The sequence below is a fragment of the Vespa crabro genome, chromosome 18 (genome assembly GCF_910589235.1).
Source record: "Vespa crabro chromosome 18, iyVesCrab1.2, whole genome shotgun sequence".
Classification (NCBI taxonomy): domain Eukaryota; kingdom Metazoa; phylum Arthropoda; class Insecta; order Hymenoptera; family Vespidae; genus Vespa; species Vespa crabro.
In genome coordinates this window covers 2,321,935-2,339,434 of record NC_060972.1, presented here as the reverse complement: position 1 = coordinate 2,339,434, position 17,500 = coordinate 2,321,935, and the positions used below count along the sequence as shown (strand labels likewise).

Sequence of the window (17,500 nt, the reverse complement as noted above, 5' to 3'; positions counted from 1 at the left end):
TATACACGGTGATACAAATATTCAAGATGTTACTTTCGAAAGATAATAATAATAATAATAATAATAATAATAATAATAATAATAATAATAATAATAATAATAATAATAGTAATAATAATAATAATAAGCGCAATGATTTGAAATAACAAGTATAATAGATGCATTTGAGTTAAATCAAATGTAAATTCTAAAGTATTCAATGTGGAAAAATTCATATCCGTGTGAAACGAAAAGAAAAGAGGATGGAAAATGGTAAACTCGTTCAAATCGATGATCATTATTTAACGTGGAAAAAAATTTGTTCGGTTCATCGAGCACAACCCAACACCTGGTACAGAAGATAAGAAGACTAGTATTAAATCGAACTCGCCCACATGTAGAATTATATCGTTGTTATCCCTTTCCCCTTCTCCCGTCCTTATCCCCCTTATAAATTCGTATTATATGTATTAGAAATAGGAGATGAGATGTATAGATGTATATGTTAGATTTCGTTTGATCTTGTTTATTTATCATTCATTATTGGTGTTATATATTATTACGAATATATCGTCGTATTCATTCACATCAAATATATATGTTTCTAAGTATTTTAAAAAAAAAAAAAAAAAAAAAAAAAAAAGAGAAAAGATAAATAATAAACAAAAAAAAAAAAAAAAAAAAAAAAAAAAAAAAAAAAAAAGAAATAATTAATCGTAACTCCAAAGAAATTTAAGAAAATTCAATTTGCATTTTTTTCTTTAAACACTTAACGATATAATAATATGAAAATTCGTACGAACGAGATATTGAATTGAATTTTTCAAGATGATTAATTGTTTTCTTCCTTTTTTTTTTTTTTTTTTTTTTTTTTTTTTTTTTCAAATAAAGTTAAAAACGAAAAAGAGAATCTTTCTCTAATTCCTTTTAATAAGAATAATCAAATAATTTTTAATAAATAGCTTTATAGTATTCAAATTTTCTTTATTATTTAAAATTTTAAATCTGAAAGTCAAACTCGAGTCCGCATGTACGTACATGTTTCTCCGAAAATTGAACTTCGTAAATAAATATTTCAACAATTTTCAGATACATATATATATATATATATATATATATATATATATATATATATATCTGAAAACATATTTTTTTTTCTTTTCCGATAAAAATACTTTTTCAAAATTCGTTTTATCGAAACGTAAAAAAGTTACAGTCCGAGTATTTCGCAGGTAAACGATTATTCTACAATTGTTTGATTTATTTACGCTTCTAATTTATTTATAAAAACTTTTCCTCGCTGTTACCATCATCATCATCATCATCATCATCATCATCATCATCATCATCACTATTACAATAGTTTTCATTAATAATAACGAATTATAAACAAGTATTTCCGACTCAAATTATTCCCTTTTTTATTTCTTCCTGTAAAGTAAGATGCCGTCGATCAAAAATTATTGTAGGTGTCCAAATATATATATATATATATATATATATATATATATATATATATAAAAATAAAAAAAAAAAAAAAACAAAAAGGAAGAAGGAAAGAAAAAAAATACCTTGAAATAACCACGATTAAACCGATAAAACGATTAAACCGAATCGGAAGTAAATAATACATTGTCACGTCGTACGTTCCTCGCCTGCACCCCAAAACACCCCAAAACGAAACAAAACAAAAAAAAAACCTTCGTCCAAACTTTTCCCTCTTAGAAACACCCTTATTTTGGAGTTATTTAGGTGTCTCGATTTTAAGAATGAAAAAGAAAACGAAAAGAAAAAAAAAAGGAAAAGATGAAATAAACGAACGAAAAAAGAAACGAAAAAAAAAATTAAGAAAAAGAAAAAAGAGAAGAAGAAGAAGAAGAAGAAGAAGAAGAAGAAGAAGAAAATGAAGAAGAAGAAGAAGAAGAACAACAACAACAACAACAACAACAACAACAACAACAACAATAAAATAGCAGCTCCTCATCCACTATAACAAACGCGGACGATATCTCGATTCAGCAGGCCATGTTCGATCGAAGAGAGAGAGTAAGAGAGGTTAAATGAGAGCGAGAGAGAGAGAGAGAGAGAGAGAGAGAGTGAGAGAGAGACTAGACTCGATAGGTAGAATCAATCGGTAATTCCGATCTAGGATTTCTTTCTCGTTTCACAGCTCGATGAACAAGGGAACTGATGTATTTTACCACCCATCCACCTCTTTTTCCTCTCTCATACACTTGCCCAACCCTCTCTCTTTCTCTCTCTCTCTCTCTCTCTCTCTCTCTCTCTCTTTCCAAACCTCCTCTCACTCCTTTCCCCCTTGTCCCCCTTCTGCCCACTATCACTCCGTTCACGATGCGCGGTTCCGATCAACGCGTAGAATATCCTAGAGAGGTGGTATGGATGTAGCTTCTGTGACGTAGAGAGAAAGGATTTCGTATCAGTTCGCCACGGACTATCTCAGGATCATCATGACAGGGATAACAAGGATCGAGGATAGATCTCACGTTGATTCTTCCTCTAAAAGAAAGTCATACGAATTGGTCGATAGGGATCTTAATTCGATCATTAAGAAAATCGAGGAAGTTAACGTATTGTCACGTGCTATCGTACTTTTGCGTGCGAATACGCGACGTAAATCGATTGGAATAAGGATAAGGGGTAAACACCTGTGGATCCTATGCTTACTATTGCTTTGGCTCGTTGGATCGTTCGTTTGGAAATATGTCCTATCGACATATCGTTACGACAAGGTAATCGTATAGTATTCTTTTCTTTTTCTTTTTCTTTTTCTTTTTCTCGTTTCGTTCTTTTCTTTTATTTTTTTCCTTCTCTCTCTCTCGATCTCTCTCTCTTTCTCGATTCGAGAGTGAGGTTTCCATTTGTTTTTCTTTTTGTTTCTTTTTCTCTTTCTTTTTTTTTTTTTTTATTTACTTTTTTTATTATTTTTTATTTTTTATTTTTTTTTTTATTTACATTTAACACATTACTTCTATCGAGATGTTTTGACTGCTCGTTTTGTTCTTCCTTTTCCTTTTTTCTTTGTTCTGATTTTTATTCTTGTTGCTTTTTTTTTTTTTTTCTAAATTAAAAGAAAAAAGAACAGGACTCAAAATAATCGTTTCAATGATATTTATGATATTATCGAAAGAAAATGGAGAGAATGTTGTAGATTGTTATTCGTAATATTCTATAGTGAGAAAAAATAATTATTTATTAATATTTATAATATTATAATGGAAAATAAAGAAAAAGGAGAGAGAGAGAAAGAGAGAGAGAGAGAGAAAGTAATTTATAATTATTTAATTAAAAATTTTATTTTTATCCTTAACGTAAAATTTAAAATCCTTATACAACGAAATGATTATTTGTTTATAATAATTGTGCAAAACTTTTCGATATATATATACGTAATTTTTTTTCTTTTTTTTTTTCTTCTGATAATTTTTAATTCTATGGATACAACAGTATAAAGTTAACTTAATACATACATATAAACGTTATAATACTATATAGTATACTATATCAATATTATTAATTAAATGAATTCGAATTAAATAGATTCATTGAAACAATCTAACGTAACATTATATTATATATAGCTATGTTTAAATTTACATGTGCAACATTAAAAAAAAATTTTACATTATTTATTCGCCGATTTAATATTACGCTAATGATATATATATACAACTTAATACAACATTACAGTATATTATGTAACGTTGCTTATATATATATATATATATATTTGAGATGTAAATTATTAAAATATTTTCATGAATGTTAATCGGCCAATTTAATGTTATATTAATGGACGTAATCATGATGAATTACTATATAGTATATTACATTATAACGTGATATTTATTATCAATTTATTATTTTCATTCGAACGAAATGATGTTATTAATGATAAAAAAAAAAGAAAAAGGTATCATCATTTACGACGAACGATATATAATTTTTTCCAGTGCTTAGTGGAATTTCCAATATTAACTCAGAAAATATTTCGGCCGCCGGAAGATTGTTCGATATGTTGGGACGTACAAAATGTCGAAAAGATATCGAACGTTGATCCTGTGCATTTTGAGGAACGGTATTATGAAATTAATTTTGAAACGATTTATGAATTTTTTTATCTTCTTTCATTTTCTTCTTCTTTTTCTTCTGTGCTCTTTTCCATCTCTTCTGACTTTTCTATTAATCAAAAAAAAAAAAAAAAAAAAAAAGAAAAAAAAAATATTTATATAAATAAATAAATAAAATTCTCGAATGATCTTTAATATGTTCATTAATCAGTTATGCATATTCTGGAAGACCGGTTATAATAATGGACGCTATGACCAATTGGACGGCGACAAAAATCTTCAGTTATTCTTTTTTTAAATCCCTTTACGGGGGCGAACAAGCTGGTTGTCAATTTTTCCCTTACAAAACCGAATTTCGAAGTTTATTGGACGTTTTCAATATGAGTCAAAGTCGATCTCTACTCGAAGCTGGTACGAAGCCTTGGTACGTTGGTTGGTAAGTAATTCGTTTTAAATCAATATTATTTATTATAACATATGAACGATCATTAAATTGATATTTATAAATTAAAATATATTTTACTCCATTATAATTTACTAGTGCATATATATATATATATATATATATATATATTGATATTTTAAATATAATAATTTTATAAATTATGAATTTGTTAGATGAAGTAAATATATTAATTATTAATAATTAATATATATATATATATATATATATATATATATATAAATATAAATATAAATATAAATATAATTAATATTTTTTATTATTTATCGATGATTATCAAATTAAGATTATCAAAAATAGTAAAATATATATTTTACGATTATTATTATTATTTATATAGATATTTTTATTTTTATAAATGAATAGACGTAGGATATTAAATAAATGATGAATTTTAAATGACGTTAATAATTCAATTGTAAGTAATAAATTTATCATTGAAATAGATATATGAACAATTGAATCAATTTGAGATAAAGTAAATATATTAATTATAAACAATTAATTTGTTCATATATATATATATTTTTTTTTTCTTTTTTTCAAGTTATTCTATTTATTTATTTATTTATTTTTTTTTTTATATTATCGATCGATAAATTAATAATATCGAGTTAATGTTTTAAAATGTAAGATAGAGATAGGATAAAAGTCTTTCCCTTAGCGAAAAAAAATAAAAAAAAAAAAAGAAAAAAAAAAAAGAAAAAGAAAGCTTAACGAAAAGAAAAAAGCAGAGAGGGAGAGGGAGAGAGAGAGAGAGAGAGAGAGAGAGAGAGGATAAAAAAGTGAAGAAAAAAGAAAGATAGATACGAAAAAGGGATTCGAGGGTATATTATCCGATGCACTTGATAGGTCTCCATATAACCGTTAGGATAGAAACGCGCGCACGCATTCACATAATCGCATTAACGAGCTTACAAAGAAAAAAAAGAAAAAAAAAAGAAGTAGAAAAAAATAACTAACACTAACTACGCGGAGAATAGAGTACGATTACTTAGAAAAGGAAGTATTTTTTTTTTTCTTTTCATTTTTTTTTTCTTTCCTTCTTCTTTTCTCTCTCTCTCTCTCTCTCTCTCTCTCTCTATTTTCATATCGAACTAGGACAGTAATCTTTTATATTATATACTAAAGAATAATTATAATAATTAATTATCAATTATTTAATTAATTAGTATATTATTTTGCTTCGTCTATTTCTTTTCTTCTTTCTTTCTTTTTTCCTTGTTTTTAAATTCGACTTTCACGAAATTTATTAAACATCGATGATGGATGTGAAGTGGGGATTGGTATGGGGAATTAATGTGGATTCGTAGGAGCAATTGCGATGGTAAAATTGGCACCGTGCTCAGGCAACATTATCAAAAACCATATTTTCTACCACCTACCGCAGAAAGTGAGAAAACGGATTGGATTTTTATGGGTAGCCATGGTTATGGGGCACCGATGCACGTGAGTCCGAATAATAACAAAGTTTTATTTATCAAATGGCGAATGAGATATTATTAATCGTATTTATCTTTGATTGAGAAAAATGATCTATTGGTATACGTTCTTTCTTTTTTTTTTTTTCTCTTTTTTTTTTTTTTTTTTTTTAATATTTCATTAATTAAAAATAAATAATTTTTTATTTATTTCATTTCATAATATTAATCATTACTATCATTATTATTGTTATTATTATTATTATTATTATTATTATTATTTACTATTATTGCTATATTTTAACGAGCCAATTTTTTTTTATTTTTTCGATTAATTAAAAATCGATTTATTCAATATCGATTTATTGATATTTATTCAAAAACAAAAAAAAAACAAAAAAAAAAAAAAAAGAAGAAAAGAAGAAAAAGAAAAGAAACTCATTTCAGCGTTACGCATCCATCAATAATAATTAATTAATTAATTAGAAGTTTATTTTTTTCGACCAACAGAAAAAAACAAAATAACCAACCTTATAAAAATTTTCTTCGTTTCTCCTTTTATTTCTTCTTCTTTTTTTCTTTTTTTTCTTTCTTTTTCCTTTTCTTTTTTCTATTTCAAAAAATTGCATTCGTCTTAAACGCGACCCGATCGATTTTAAATATCTATAATGTTTTCTTCTAGGTCGACGATGTCGAGCATCCTTCATGGCAGGCACAAATAAGGGGTGAGAAGTTATGGATCTTACAGCCACCAAGGGAATGTCATTACACGTGTAAACAATTGGAAGTGGTCGTACGAACTGGGGAAATAAGTTAGCATTAAAATAACAAATAATTTTCTATAACTATTACAATCTAATATATGATTATATATATATATATATATATATATATATATATATATATATATATATATATATATATATATATATATATATAATCATCGATCGCATTCTGTAATTTTTTCTTTCTCTCTTTTTTTTTTTCTAGTTGTCTTGGACACCAATCGATGGTATCACCAAACCAAAATCGTATCCGAGGACATGAGTATAACGATAGGCGCCGAGTATGATTAAATAAAAAGAGTATGATTAAATAAAAAGAAAAAAGAAAAAAAAAATAATGTCTCTGTCCTGTGAAAGAATTATCGTAGAGAAGGAAGTGCAAAGGAGGAAGGAACGAAGGAAAGAAGCAGGGAAGAAGAAACGATAACAAAAACATAAAAAAAAAAAAAAAAAAAGAAAAAAAGAAAAGAAAAGAAAAGAACGAAAACTTTATTGCACCATCATCCCTATATACTCTCCTTCACATCTTCCTCCAACACCCCCTCCCTCTCCCCCTCCCGATTCACAATTTATTTCCTATGAAATTTTATTCTCACTTATCGTATTAAAATATGATATTAATTTTATTGATTTTAAATTGTAGACAATAATTGCGATTAAAATGGGACGAATAAGTCGAGGATCTTATTTTGAACGACTTGAATCAAAAAAATGTTTAACAAAAGTAATGGTGAATGTTTCAAAATAAATAAAAAAAGAAAAACAATAAATAAATAAATAAATAAACATAAAAAAAAAATATATATATATATATATATAATCCTAATCGTTCTAATCGATCTTAGTGCTTAGTTTGAACATGTATCTCTTTCTTTTCTCTTCTTCTTTTTTTTTCCTTTTTCCCTTTAATCTCTCGACAGTCCCTAAAAAAAAAAAAAAAAAAAAAAAAAAACAAATTATTTAACACTTTTCTTTTAAGGCATCGTAAATTTTTCTAGAATATTTATTACGATCAAAATTAGTTATAAGGATTATCGACGACGTTATAGTAATTTTCGATCGTTAAGGGTTCAATAAAAAAAAAAAAAAAAAGAAAAAAACGAGCCAATTAATACAATTCGTTAAAATCGTATCGATCCAGCTGTAACAATAATAATAATAATAATGATAAGTTCAAATGACGTTTTGCATTTTGAAAAATAATTCTAAATAATGTTTATAATTTCAATTAAAAAATATTTTCGATCGGTAGAATACAAAAAATTTTTTTTGTTTCAAAAAGTGTTTTTTCTTTTTTCTTTTTTTTTTTTTTTTTTTTTTTTTTTAAAGAGAAATTATCGAAGTGTCTATTATTTTCTTTTTCCTCTTCTATACCATATCTTTTTGTTTTTCAATGAAAGTCGATCCCAACGAGAAGGGAAACGAAAGTTTCAGGGTTTCAGGTATTTAACTTTCAGTAGAGCCATGAAGCCGCCACCACCATCATCATCTTAATTGTTCCCTTACCACCATAACTAATACCAATACCAACACCATCGCCACCATCGATATTAGCATCGTGCTCGTCGCCCATGACGTATAGCATCGTAATTATGTCGCGTGCATAAGACACGACATACGCGTTCAGTTCGTATTGGTTTTACCTCGTATTTATATGTACATACATAAATACATATACCCGTACCTATAGGAACACAAAAAGAAATATATATATATATATATATATATATATAAAGAGAAAGACAGAGAGAGAGAGAGAGAGAGAGAGAGAGAGAGAGAGATAGAGATACAATACAGGGAGGTAAGTAAGCGAGGTAAAAAAAACCAAGAAAAAAGAAAGAGAGAGAGAGAGAGAGAGAGAAAAGGAAACGGTCTCGTGGCACGAGCTCTCTCCCTCATGCAGATGGCTCGAAGAGTCGCACCTGGCGGCAGGTGAGCCCTCTTTTACCGCAGGGGGCCCCCTCCATTTTTAACTAAGAGACCCAAAGACCTCTCCTTCTCTCTCTCTCTCTCTCTCTCTCTCTCTCTTTCTATTTTTCTATCTTTCTCTATTTATTTATCTCTTTCTCTTTCTCTGTCTCTCTCTCTCTCTCTCTATATATATATATATATATATATATATATATTCATCTATCTCTTTTTTTCTTTCTCTTTCTATATATGTATATATATATATATATATATATATATATATATATATTATATATCCATCTCTCTTTCTCTTATTTCTCTTCTTTCCCAGGCCCCTATCATCTAGCATATATCCTTAGGTTCGCGTGTGCCCGCGATTATATGTTAACCACCGTCTCGAACGCGTGCTATAAAGCGTTTCTCTCGGCACTACGACAAAGTGGTCAAAGGAAACTGATCAACTGCCTTTCTGGTCTGTGTATTTTTCGTTTCTTTTTTCTTTTTTTTCTCTTTTTTTTTTTTTTTGGTTGGGGGTCTTTTTCTTCCTTCTCTCGAATAAACGGTATCTCAAGACTTTCGAACAAGAGGGTTGCGTTCGTTGTAATATTTCGATGTAAACTCGTCGAACCTGTCGACACGACACGTTTCATTTGTTGTTCCAATCTTGTTACAATACAATGATAACAATTTTTCTTCTCTCTTTTATCTTTTATTTTTATTTTCATTTTTTATTGTTCCTTTTTAATACGACGACTTATCTTATTTTTCCCCTTGCACGATTAAGATCTATATCAAATTTTTGTATCTTGAAAACTTTTACAATCGACTTATATGGACTGTGTTTTCGTTTCTTTTTTCTTCTATTTTTGTTTTTTTTTTTTCGTTTCTCCTTTCGTTTCTTCTTTTTTTTTCTTCTTTTTTTTCTTCGAGAATTAACGAACAAACGCAAAAGCTTCATACATTAATATATAGCATGTATTTAATATTAATATGACAATGTGATTATGTCATACATGATATATTTATTATATTATATTAATATTTTTCTTAAAAATTTATATATATATATATATATATATATTATTAATAATAAGAAATGTATTTATTTAATATGTATCGTTTAACTGTAAACGAATTTTTAATTTTGTTTCCTGTTTATCAAAAAAATTATATAATTTTATTATTAATTACTTACATTAGATATAATTGTAACATATTAATTATAACATAATTAATACATACTATAGTTAAATAATATTAAAGATTGCACAAATTAAATAAAAATTAATTTTCATCGTGATGAAATGTAATAAAAATTATATAATAAAGATTACTTTCTATCAAAAATTGTCAAAATTATGCGACGTATGTGTAACTTAAAAAAATTCTTTCGAATTACGTGGAAAAAAAGTAAAAGGAAAATTTGAATAAATGAAATTAAATTTATTTTTCATTATTCTTTTGTGATGTTCAAGGCCGACGCAAATCCACCAAGCATTCTAAGCTTAAAGAGCATATAGGGGTGTTTGATGCCAAGGGACGTCAATGAAAGGGGCATCTCGGGTGCAAAAATAAAAATCATTTTAACTCTCATTAAGCATCTTTTTCGAGAAAAAAAAAAAATATATATATATATATACATATATATATATATCTTTTTTTTTTTTTAATTCTATCTATTTATAAATATTATATTACACTTACAATTAACGAATATTAATTATCTCGTATGGAGAATCAGGTAACCAGTTAATGCCGATCCTGGTTGTATTTATAAAAATTAAATAATAATAAGTTTATTTAGGTGTATACACCTGCTGCTTCTTACATTCTTCATCTTTCCTGTTATTTTAAAAAGTAACGAAATGTTTCTTTCTCCATTTACGAAAGTAGATCACTGAACTTTCGACTATTCGATGTATCGAGTTCATGAAAAATTAATTGTGCTGTTCGAATAATACATAGATCGACAAATACGTATAAAATGAGTATAAGTTAAGTGAATAAAAAGGGTTGATTTAATTAAAAGGAATAAGAGGAGAGGGAAAGAAATAAAAAAAAAAATTTCACAAGGGAAACATTTCATTTGTTACATAAAATACGTGATATTAAATTTATCAATACGATACTTAATAATATTTTCATTTGTTATATTAAACACGTTATGTATTAAGGAAACATTTATTTTCGTTAACAAGAAGCTGTTTTCAGACTTCGATAAAACAATATTATTTACGATTTATTTAATTATATTTTAATTGATCATCGAATAAATAAATAAATTCTCGTTATATAAATATATATATATATATATATATATATATATATATATATATATTTTCTTTTTCTTTTTTTATTTATCACTTTTTTAATAAATCAATATTTACTCGACAAACATATAAATAAAATATAAATAATATATAAATAATAAACATATTTATTAAATTAATACAATATTTATACTTTAGATAAATAATACACAATGTATAATAATATAAAATTTTTATTATATCATGTTGTAATATTTATCTTATAATTATCTATGATACGAACATTGATCAATTAAGATTAGTCCATTGATATAACAAAAAAATTATCTCTTTATTTCTCTCTTTCTCTCTTTCTCTTTCCATTTCTCTTTCTCTCTCTTTCTCATTGGAAAACAATTTTATCGATCCGAGAGATTCTCTCATCGACCTCTTTCTCCAAAAATTTCCACCCTCGTGTCGCGAAAGAGAAAGCCTTGCGCAGTGTTCGTCGAAAGCTTTGAAAATCGATGAACGTTTCACGAGAGGGAAAGGGAGAGAAACATATAGATAGAAGAGAGTAAGAGAAGGAGCGAGAGAGGGGGTTAGACGTAGACGCAAGAGCATAGAAAGGGAGAGAGAGAGAGAGAGAGAGAGAGAAAGAGAGACAGATAGATAGATAGATAGATAGATAGATAGATAGATAGATAGAGAAAGAGAAAGATTCGTTCTATGTACACCATAATTCGAGCGTGTTCAATCGATCCTTAGATCTCTTTCCCGCGCAATCGGATCTTATGAAATAAATGCGAAATAAATCAAATAATCAATTTTATATAAAAATTGATCGATCGAAAGAGAAAAAGAAAGAAAGAAAGAAAAAAAAAAAACAAACAAAGAAAAAAAGAACGAACATTATGATTCGACGATGAAAATCGTTTACCTTTTTTTTTTTTTCTTTTTTTCTCTTTCTCTTTTTTCTTTCCTTCTTCTTTCTTTTCTCTTATAAATAATTAACATTTCATAAGGGAATTATTTCGATTGATATTTTTTTTTTCTTTTTCTTTTTCTTTTTTTTTGTTTTTTTTTGTTTTTTTTTTCCTTTTTACGTAGATACTAACGTAAACAAATATCACGAATCGTTTGTGAACTTTTCCTTCTTATTTTCTTTTTTTTTTTTGGATTTATTCATTTTATCATTGATCACGTATATACATACATACGTTCATACATATATGCATACATACGTATGTACATACATTCGATAGATTTTGCACGTTTCTACAACGAGGACATACACAAACATACACATAGATAGGTATTTACACGTACACGAATATATTTCCAATGGTTCGTTCTTCTTTCTCTCTCTCTCTCTCTCTCTCTCTCTCTCTCTCTCTCTCTCTCTCTCTCTCTCTCTCTTTCGCTCTCTATCTAACTCTCTTTCTCTTTGGTGCGCGCGAGCGCTTTAATATGACCACGTGATCGTTTCTATGTAGTAACTTCTCGTACATGTATTTATGTAGGTACGTACACAAATACATACGTATCGGTCGCGTTATCGATTATTTTACCCATGTGAAACTTTCCCCTATACCCTTCTAACCCCCCACTCGGCGTCGCGACGCCCGGTATAGAACGCGATATCGACGTTACATCGCTGCTCTTGCCTTCCCCTTCTTGTCATCCCTACCCTTACGCTCTTGGCCATCCCCACCATCATTCGAATGAACACGAACGACCCCCAGGAACGTAACACCGAGTTACGTACCCTAGCTTAACGCGTTTTCCTTTTTCGTTTTCGTTTTCACTGTTCTTTATTGCTATTTCTTCTTTTTTTGTCTTTTTTTTTCTATTTTCTTTCTTTTTTTTTTTCGGCGTTCTCGTGCTTTTTTAGCCTTTATATTCTTTCTTTCTTTTTCTCTTTTTCTCTTTCTTTTTTTATTTTTTTATTATCCTTTTCTTTTTTTTTTTTTCTTTTAACACCGCGAACTTCCAGTGTATCTTTCGAAAGAGAGGAGTTCGCAGTGTTCTCTCTCTCTCTCTCTCTCTCTCTTTTTCTTTTTCTTTTTCTTTTTCTTTCTACGGTCATTCGAAAAATTTCATGTGAAAATTTTCATGGGGGGGGGTGGGCGGGGGTGAGGTGGGGTTGTAGAAGAGGGAAGTTTTCCATTCGACGATCTCTTTTTATTCCTTTTATATTTCTCCTTTCTTTTGTCTTTCTTTTTCTTCTTATTTTTTTTTTTTTTTCTCTTTATCTTCCTCTTCTCCCATATATGAGCTTCTTATCGATCGATTTTTTTCTTCTTCTGCCTTTTTCTCTCTTCTTCTTTTCTTTTTTCAATTCTTTTTTTTTTTTCTTTTCTTGTTTCTCATTTTCTACCAGATATAATATTGACGTTGTTTTTTTTCTTTTTGGTTTTGTTTTTTTTTTTTTTTTTGATTTTGTTTTTTCTTTCCCCCCGGAGAAACGCGTCCCATGTTGTTTTATTTCTTTGATCGTCGATCGATGTCGGTGTATTTTAACTACGAGATACTTTTTGCTCCTTTTTTTTCTTTTTTTTTTAATAGATTATATCCGAGAATTTTTATTCGATCGATCTCTCCTGGCGATTTTTTTTCTTTTTTTTCATTTTCTTCTTTTATATATATATATATATATATATATATATATATATATATATATATATATATAAATATATATCAGAGATACTATTTCGACAGAGCGAGTTTTTCTTCGAGAATTTTCTTCGAAAAGTACTCATCGATCTTTTTTTTTGTTTTTGTTCTTTCTTCCTTTCCTCCTTTCGCATCCGGTCTATCTATTAAATAATTTTTCTCGTTGCTTTTTTTTTTTTCTTTTTTTCTTTTTTTTTTTTTTTGAACAATTATACATTTATTTCTCGCTTTTCATTGTGTCTCGTTTGTGTTTGATTGATCTAAAAAACTAATATATTTTTTCATAATACTATTTCGAAGGATTTCCGTTAAATCGATTTCGTCTGTCAATTTTTTCATCCCTTCGGATAAATTTAAATAAATTCTCCATTTTCCGGTTCTTTTCTCGATGAATAAATTTAAAATAATATATCATCATAAACGGCGAGGATGATTTTAAAGGTCTTCTAAAAAAAAGAAAAAAAGAAAAGAAAAATAAATAAATAATTAAATAAGAAAAAAACAGAAAATCAAAAAAGACGAGAAAATGCAAATAATAAATAAATGAGATTGAACTTTCAAAAAGATCACGAACCATCCATTTCGTCCGTTATATTTATCAATCGATTTTCCAATTGGCACAATAAATAAATTTGAATAATAATCTCGCGCACGAACGGCGGCGATATTTATAAAAAAAATCTTAGATCAAAATAATGTCGCACTAGAACGAAAAACTTGATATTTATTAAATAATTATATTTTATCGATTGTGATAGAAACTCAATGAAAACGTACGAATACGATCGTGAATTATTCGATTATTATTCTACAAAGGTATAGGGTTTCTTTTTTGATTCGACTTTTATCGTTCGATATAAACGGGCAATATCGATTTTATTTCGTCGTTAAAATTTACAGAAATGTCGTCGGAACATATCCGGCAAACGTTCGAGACCTAGTACGAGCCACTTTATATCGTTCTGTATTTTATTCAGATTGATTTATTCATCGTTCCCGTAAAAAGGAGAACGTGTCCCGAGAAAAACTCGTCAATTTGCTTTTGGGGACACTTACCGATATACGATCGATCAACTATCGCGAGGATATGTCGAGAGTTCTTTCAAATGGACGCCCTGTACTTTTCTTCCACTTACGAATGAAATCGGGCTAACAGGAAGTCTTAGAAATTCGTATTACTGATCGATCAAATATTTAGAACTAATAGGAATAGTAACGATCGATCGGTTAAATCATTTCAAATGAAATCATTTCAATTCTACGATAACAATTATGCCTTATGAAAAATAAAAGAAAAAAAAAAAAAAACAGAAATAAAGAAAAAAGAACAAAAATTTTATATTATAAAAATAAAATTTTACAATGAATATATAATAATTGAATAATAATAATAATAATAATAATAATAATAATAATAATAATAATAATAATAATATAGATATATGTATATACATAATTAATTTATAATTTGATTAAATAATTAAATTTATTCTAATCCACAATTAATCATTTATTATTATTATTATTAATATTATTATTATTATTATTGTTATAAAAAAAGATAAGACACCTAAATGTTAAATTACTTAATAATATACACCGATCCATTCATTAAATTTCTTGTACCAATTGTTCATCACGTATCGATGAAATAATATTAAAGATAGAAAAATAAATTACGAATAATTTTATATAAATTTGCGATAAACAAATAATATAATATTATCTTTAATAAACAAACGGGATGGATCGGGGAAGGGGAAGGGGAGAGGAGGGGAGGAGGGAGGACATATACAATCCCTGTTAAATCTTCGTTTGCCGAGGAATATCCCCAATTATCGATCATCCGTCCTACCTGATAAACTCTCTCGACAATCGGCCATTATTCGTATCTATAACAGATTTAGTTCAAATCCGATGATCGTTCAATCGAAATCTTCTCTCTTTCTCTCTTTCTCTCTCTCTCTCTCTCTCTGTCTCATTTAGAGGATAATCATTTGGCATAAATAAAAAGTATTAGAAGAAAAAGAATAAAAAGAGAAAAGAAAAGAGAAAAAATCGCGTTTCCTGATCGATGAGATAAATCAATTGAAATCAATCAATGATAAGGATTCGTATATCGATATATACCAAAAAAAAAAAAAGAAAAAAAAAACATGAAAATCGATATATCATCGATTGATATTAATTAATTCGCAAAGAACATTACATTTCGATTTGAGATAAAATAATATAGATTTAGAATTATCGATGATCAATAATAATATGAAGTAAATATGGAACAAATAATAAAGAGATTTTTCAACGAGGCAAGGGTATCTTGAATGCTCGAGTGGTCCCTGACGCAACCCCCTTCGGCGTAAGCAACCCCCGTTACCCATCCTCTTCTCTCGACCCCTGCGTATCGAGTTCGTTACAGATCCCCGTTGCAAGATCTCCTCCCCTCTTTCTCCCTCTCACTCCTCTCTCTCTCTCTCTCTCTCTCTCTCTCTCCACTTCTCCCCTCTCTTCTCTGTTTTTGCACACATAAACACATTTACTCACACATACACGCATATATATATATATATATATATATATATATATATATATGTATATACTTTCTCGCCCTCCTAAACATACTCCCCGTTTCACCGAACTCCCTTACGTCCCTCTGTATAGTTGTAGTCGCATTTGCGATTTGCGCAACTCCGTCGCGAGGCTCGTTTTCTCGAAGAGGAGGAGAGACGAATAGGAGAAGGAGGGTGAAGGTGAGAGAGAGAGAGAGATAGAGGAAGGGAGGGAAAGTGAGAGAGAGAGAGAGAGAGAGAGCGCTCTCCCTTTCTTTGTCGTCCGCACGCTCCACGTCATCAATTTTTTCTTCGATCGTGTCTTCTTCTTCCTCTTCTTCTTCTTCTTCTTCTTCTTCTTCTTCTTCTTTTTCGTCTTCGTCTTCTTCATTCTCAAGAGAAAAAAAAGAAGGGTGGGGGGAGGTGGCAAAATTCGAACGAACAATCTTACTCCTTCGTTTCTTCGTTTCTTTCCTAGATTTATCATTTATCAAATTTCTTTTTATTATTTATTTATTTATTTATTTATTTATTTATTTATTTATTTGTTTTTTGTTTCGTTTTACTTTGGTATTGTTTTTAATTTTTTCCCTTTTTCTCCATCCGTCCGTTCGTTCTTCTTATTCTTCTCTTTCTTCTTTTTCTTTTTTCTTTTCCTTTTTTTCATACGTATACACGTATGTATTTAAAATATGAAATCAATTATATCGGAGAATTTTTATTTCTCTTTTTGTTTTTCTTTTTCCTTTTTTTTTTTTTCCTCATTTATCTTTTTAGTTTTCTTCCTGTCCCAACTAACAATCCCTTCTCGGTCTTTCTGTCTCTTACTTTTCTTTTTCTTTTCCCTCTTTCTTCTCTTTCTTTCTCTTATTACGTCGGCGTTACTATTGCGCTTTGAAACTTTCTCTCTCTCTCTCTCTCTCTCCCTTTTTCTCGGGAGAGAGAGAGAGAGAGAGAGAGAGAGAGAGAAGGCTCTGGTTTTCTGTGACAACGTCGTGGGGTGGTTGGAAGATGGGGAATGAGAGGGTAGCGCTTAGAAGGGTGAAGGAGACCGAGAGAGAGAAAGAAAGACAGAGAAAGAGAGAGAGAGAGAGAGAGAGAGAGAGAGAGATAGAAAAGAAACAGACAGACATAACGATACGAAGCTGTGTGCAAGCGCGTAGCGTTTACAAGCGTGCGCACGCGTGCGCGTGAATTCGCTTGAGACGGCGAAGAGTACGAGAGAAGAGAGCCTTAAAGGAAGAAAAGAGAGAGAGAGAGAGAGAGAGAGAGAGAGAGAGAGAGAAGAGGGGAAAGGTAGATAGATAGATAAATAGATAGATGGATAAATAGAGAAAGAGAAAGAAAATTGGAAGGTGCGGAAGATGCGCAAGGTTTTC

The 17,500-nt window shown here is 28.8% G+C and overlaps 1 protein-coding gene across 2 annotated transcripts; it reads left to right on the top strand.

Annotated features, from left to right (window-relative positions):
- Positions 1–1,875: 1,875 nt before the first annotated feature.
- Positions 1,876–7,060, top strand: LOC124430367. 2 transcript variants are annotated; one of them, XM_046976823.1, is made up of 6 exons: positions 1,876–2,729; positions 3,951–4,075; positions 4,279–4,503; positions 5,808–5,979; positions 6,634–6,763; positions 6,942–7,060. In XM_046976823.1, exons 1-6 carry the CDS (start codon positions 2,448–2,450, stop codon positions 7,025–7,027), a joined length of 1,020 nt encoding a protein of 339 aa, XP_046832779.1. In that variant the 5' UTR covers positions 1,876–2,447; the 3' UTR covers positions 7,028–7,060. The 2 variants fall into 2 exon arrangements, with proteins under 2 accessions (XP_046832779.1, XP_046832780.1); XM_046976824.1 differs by having other exon boundaries at positions 1,879–2,729; positions 5,844–5,979.
- The last annotated feature ends 10,440 nt before the right edge of the window (positions 7,061–17,500 follow it).

What these genes read in the sequence shown, in the direction of transcription:
- LOC124430367 (XM_046976823.1), top strand. Translation starts at nt 2,448, where the DNA reads ATGACAGGGATAACAAGGATCGAGGATAGATCTCACGTTGATTCTTCC. An exon ending in CCTGTGCATTTTGAGGAACG is followed by an intron (nt 4,076 to 4,278) that starts GTATTATGAAAT and finishes TTCATTAATCAG; the next exon opens with TTATGCATATTCTGGAAGAC. An exon ending in GTTATGGGGCACCGATGCAC is followed by an intron (nt 5,980 to 6,633) that starts GTGAGTCCGAAT and finishes GTTTTCTTCTAG; the next exon opens with GTCGACGATGTCGAGCATCC.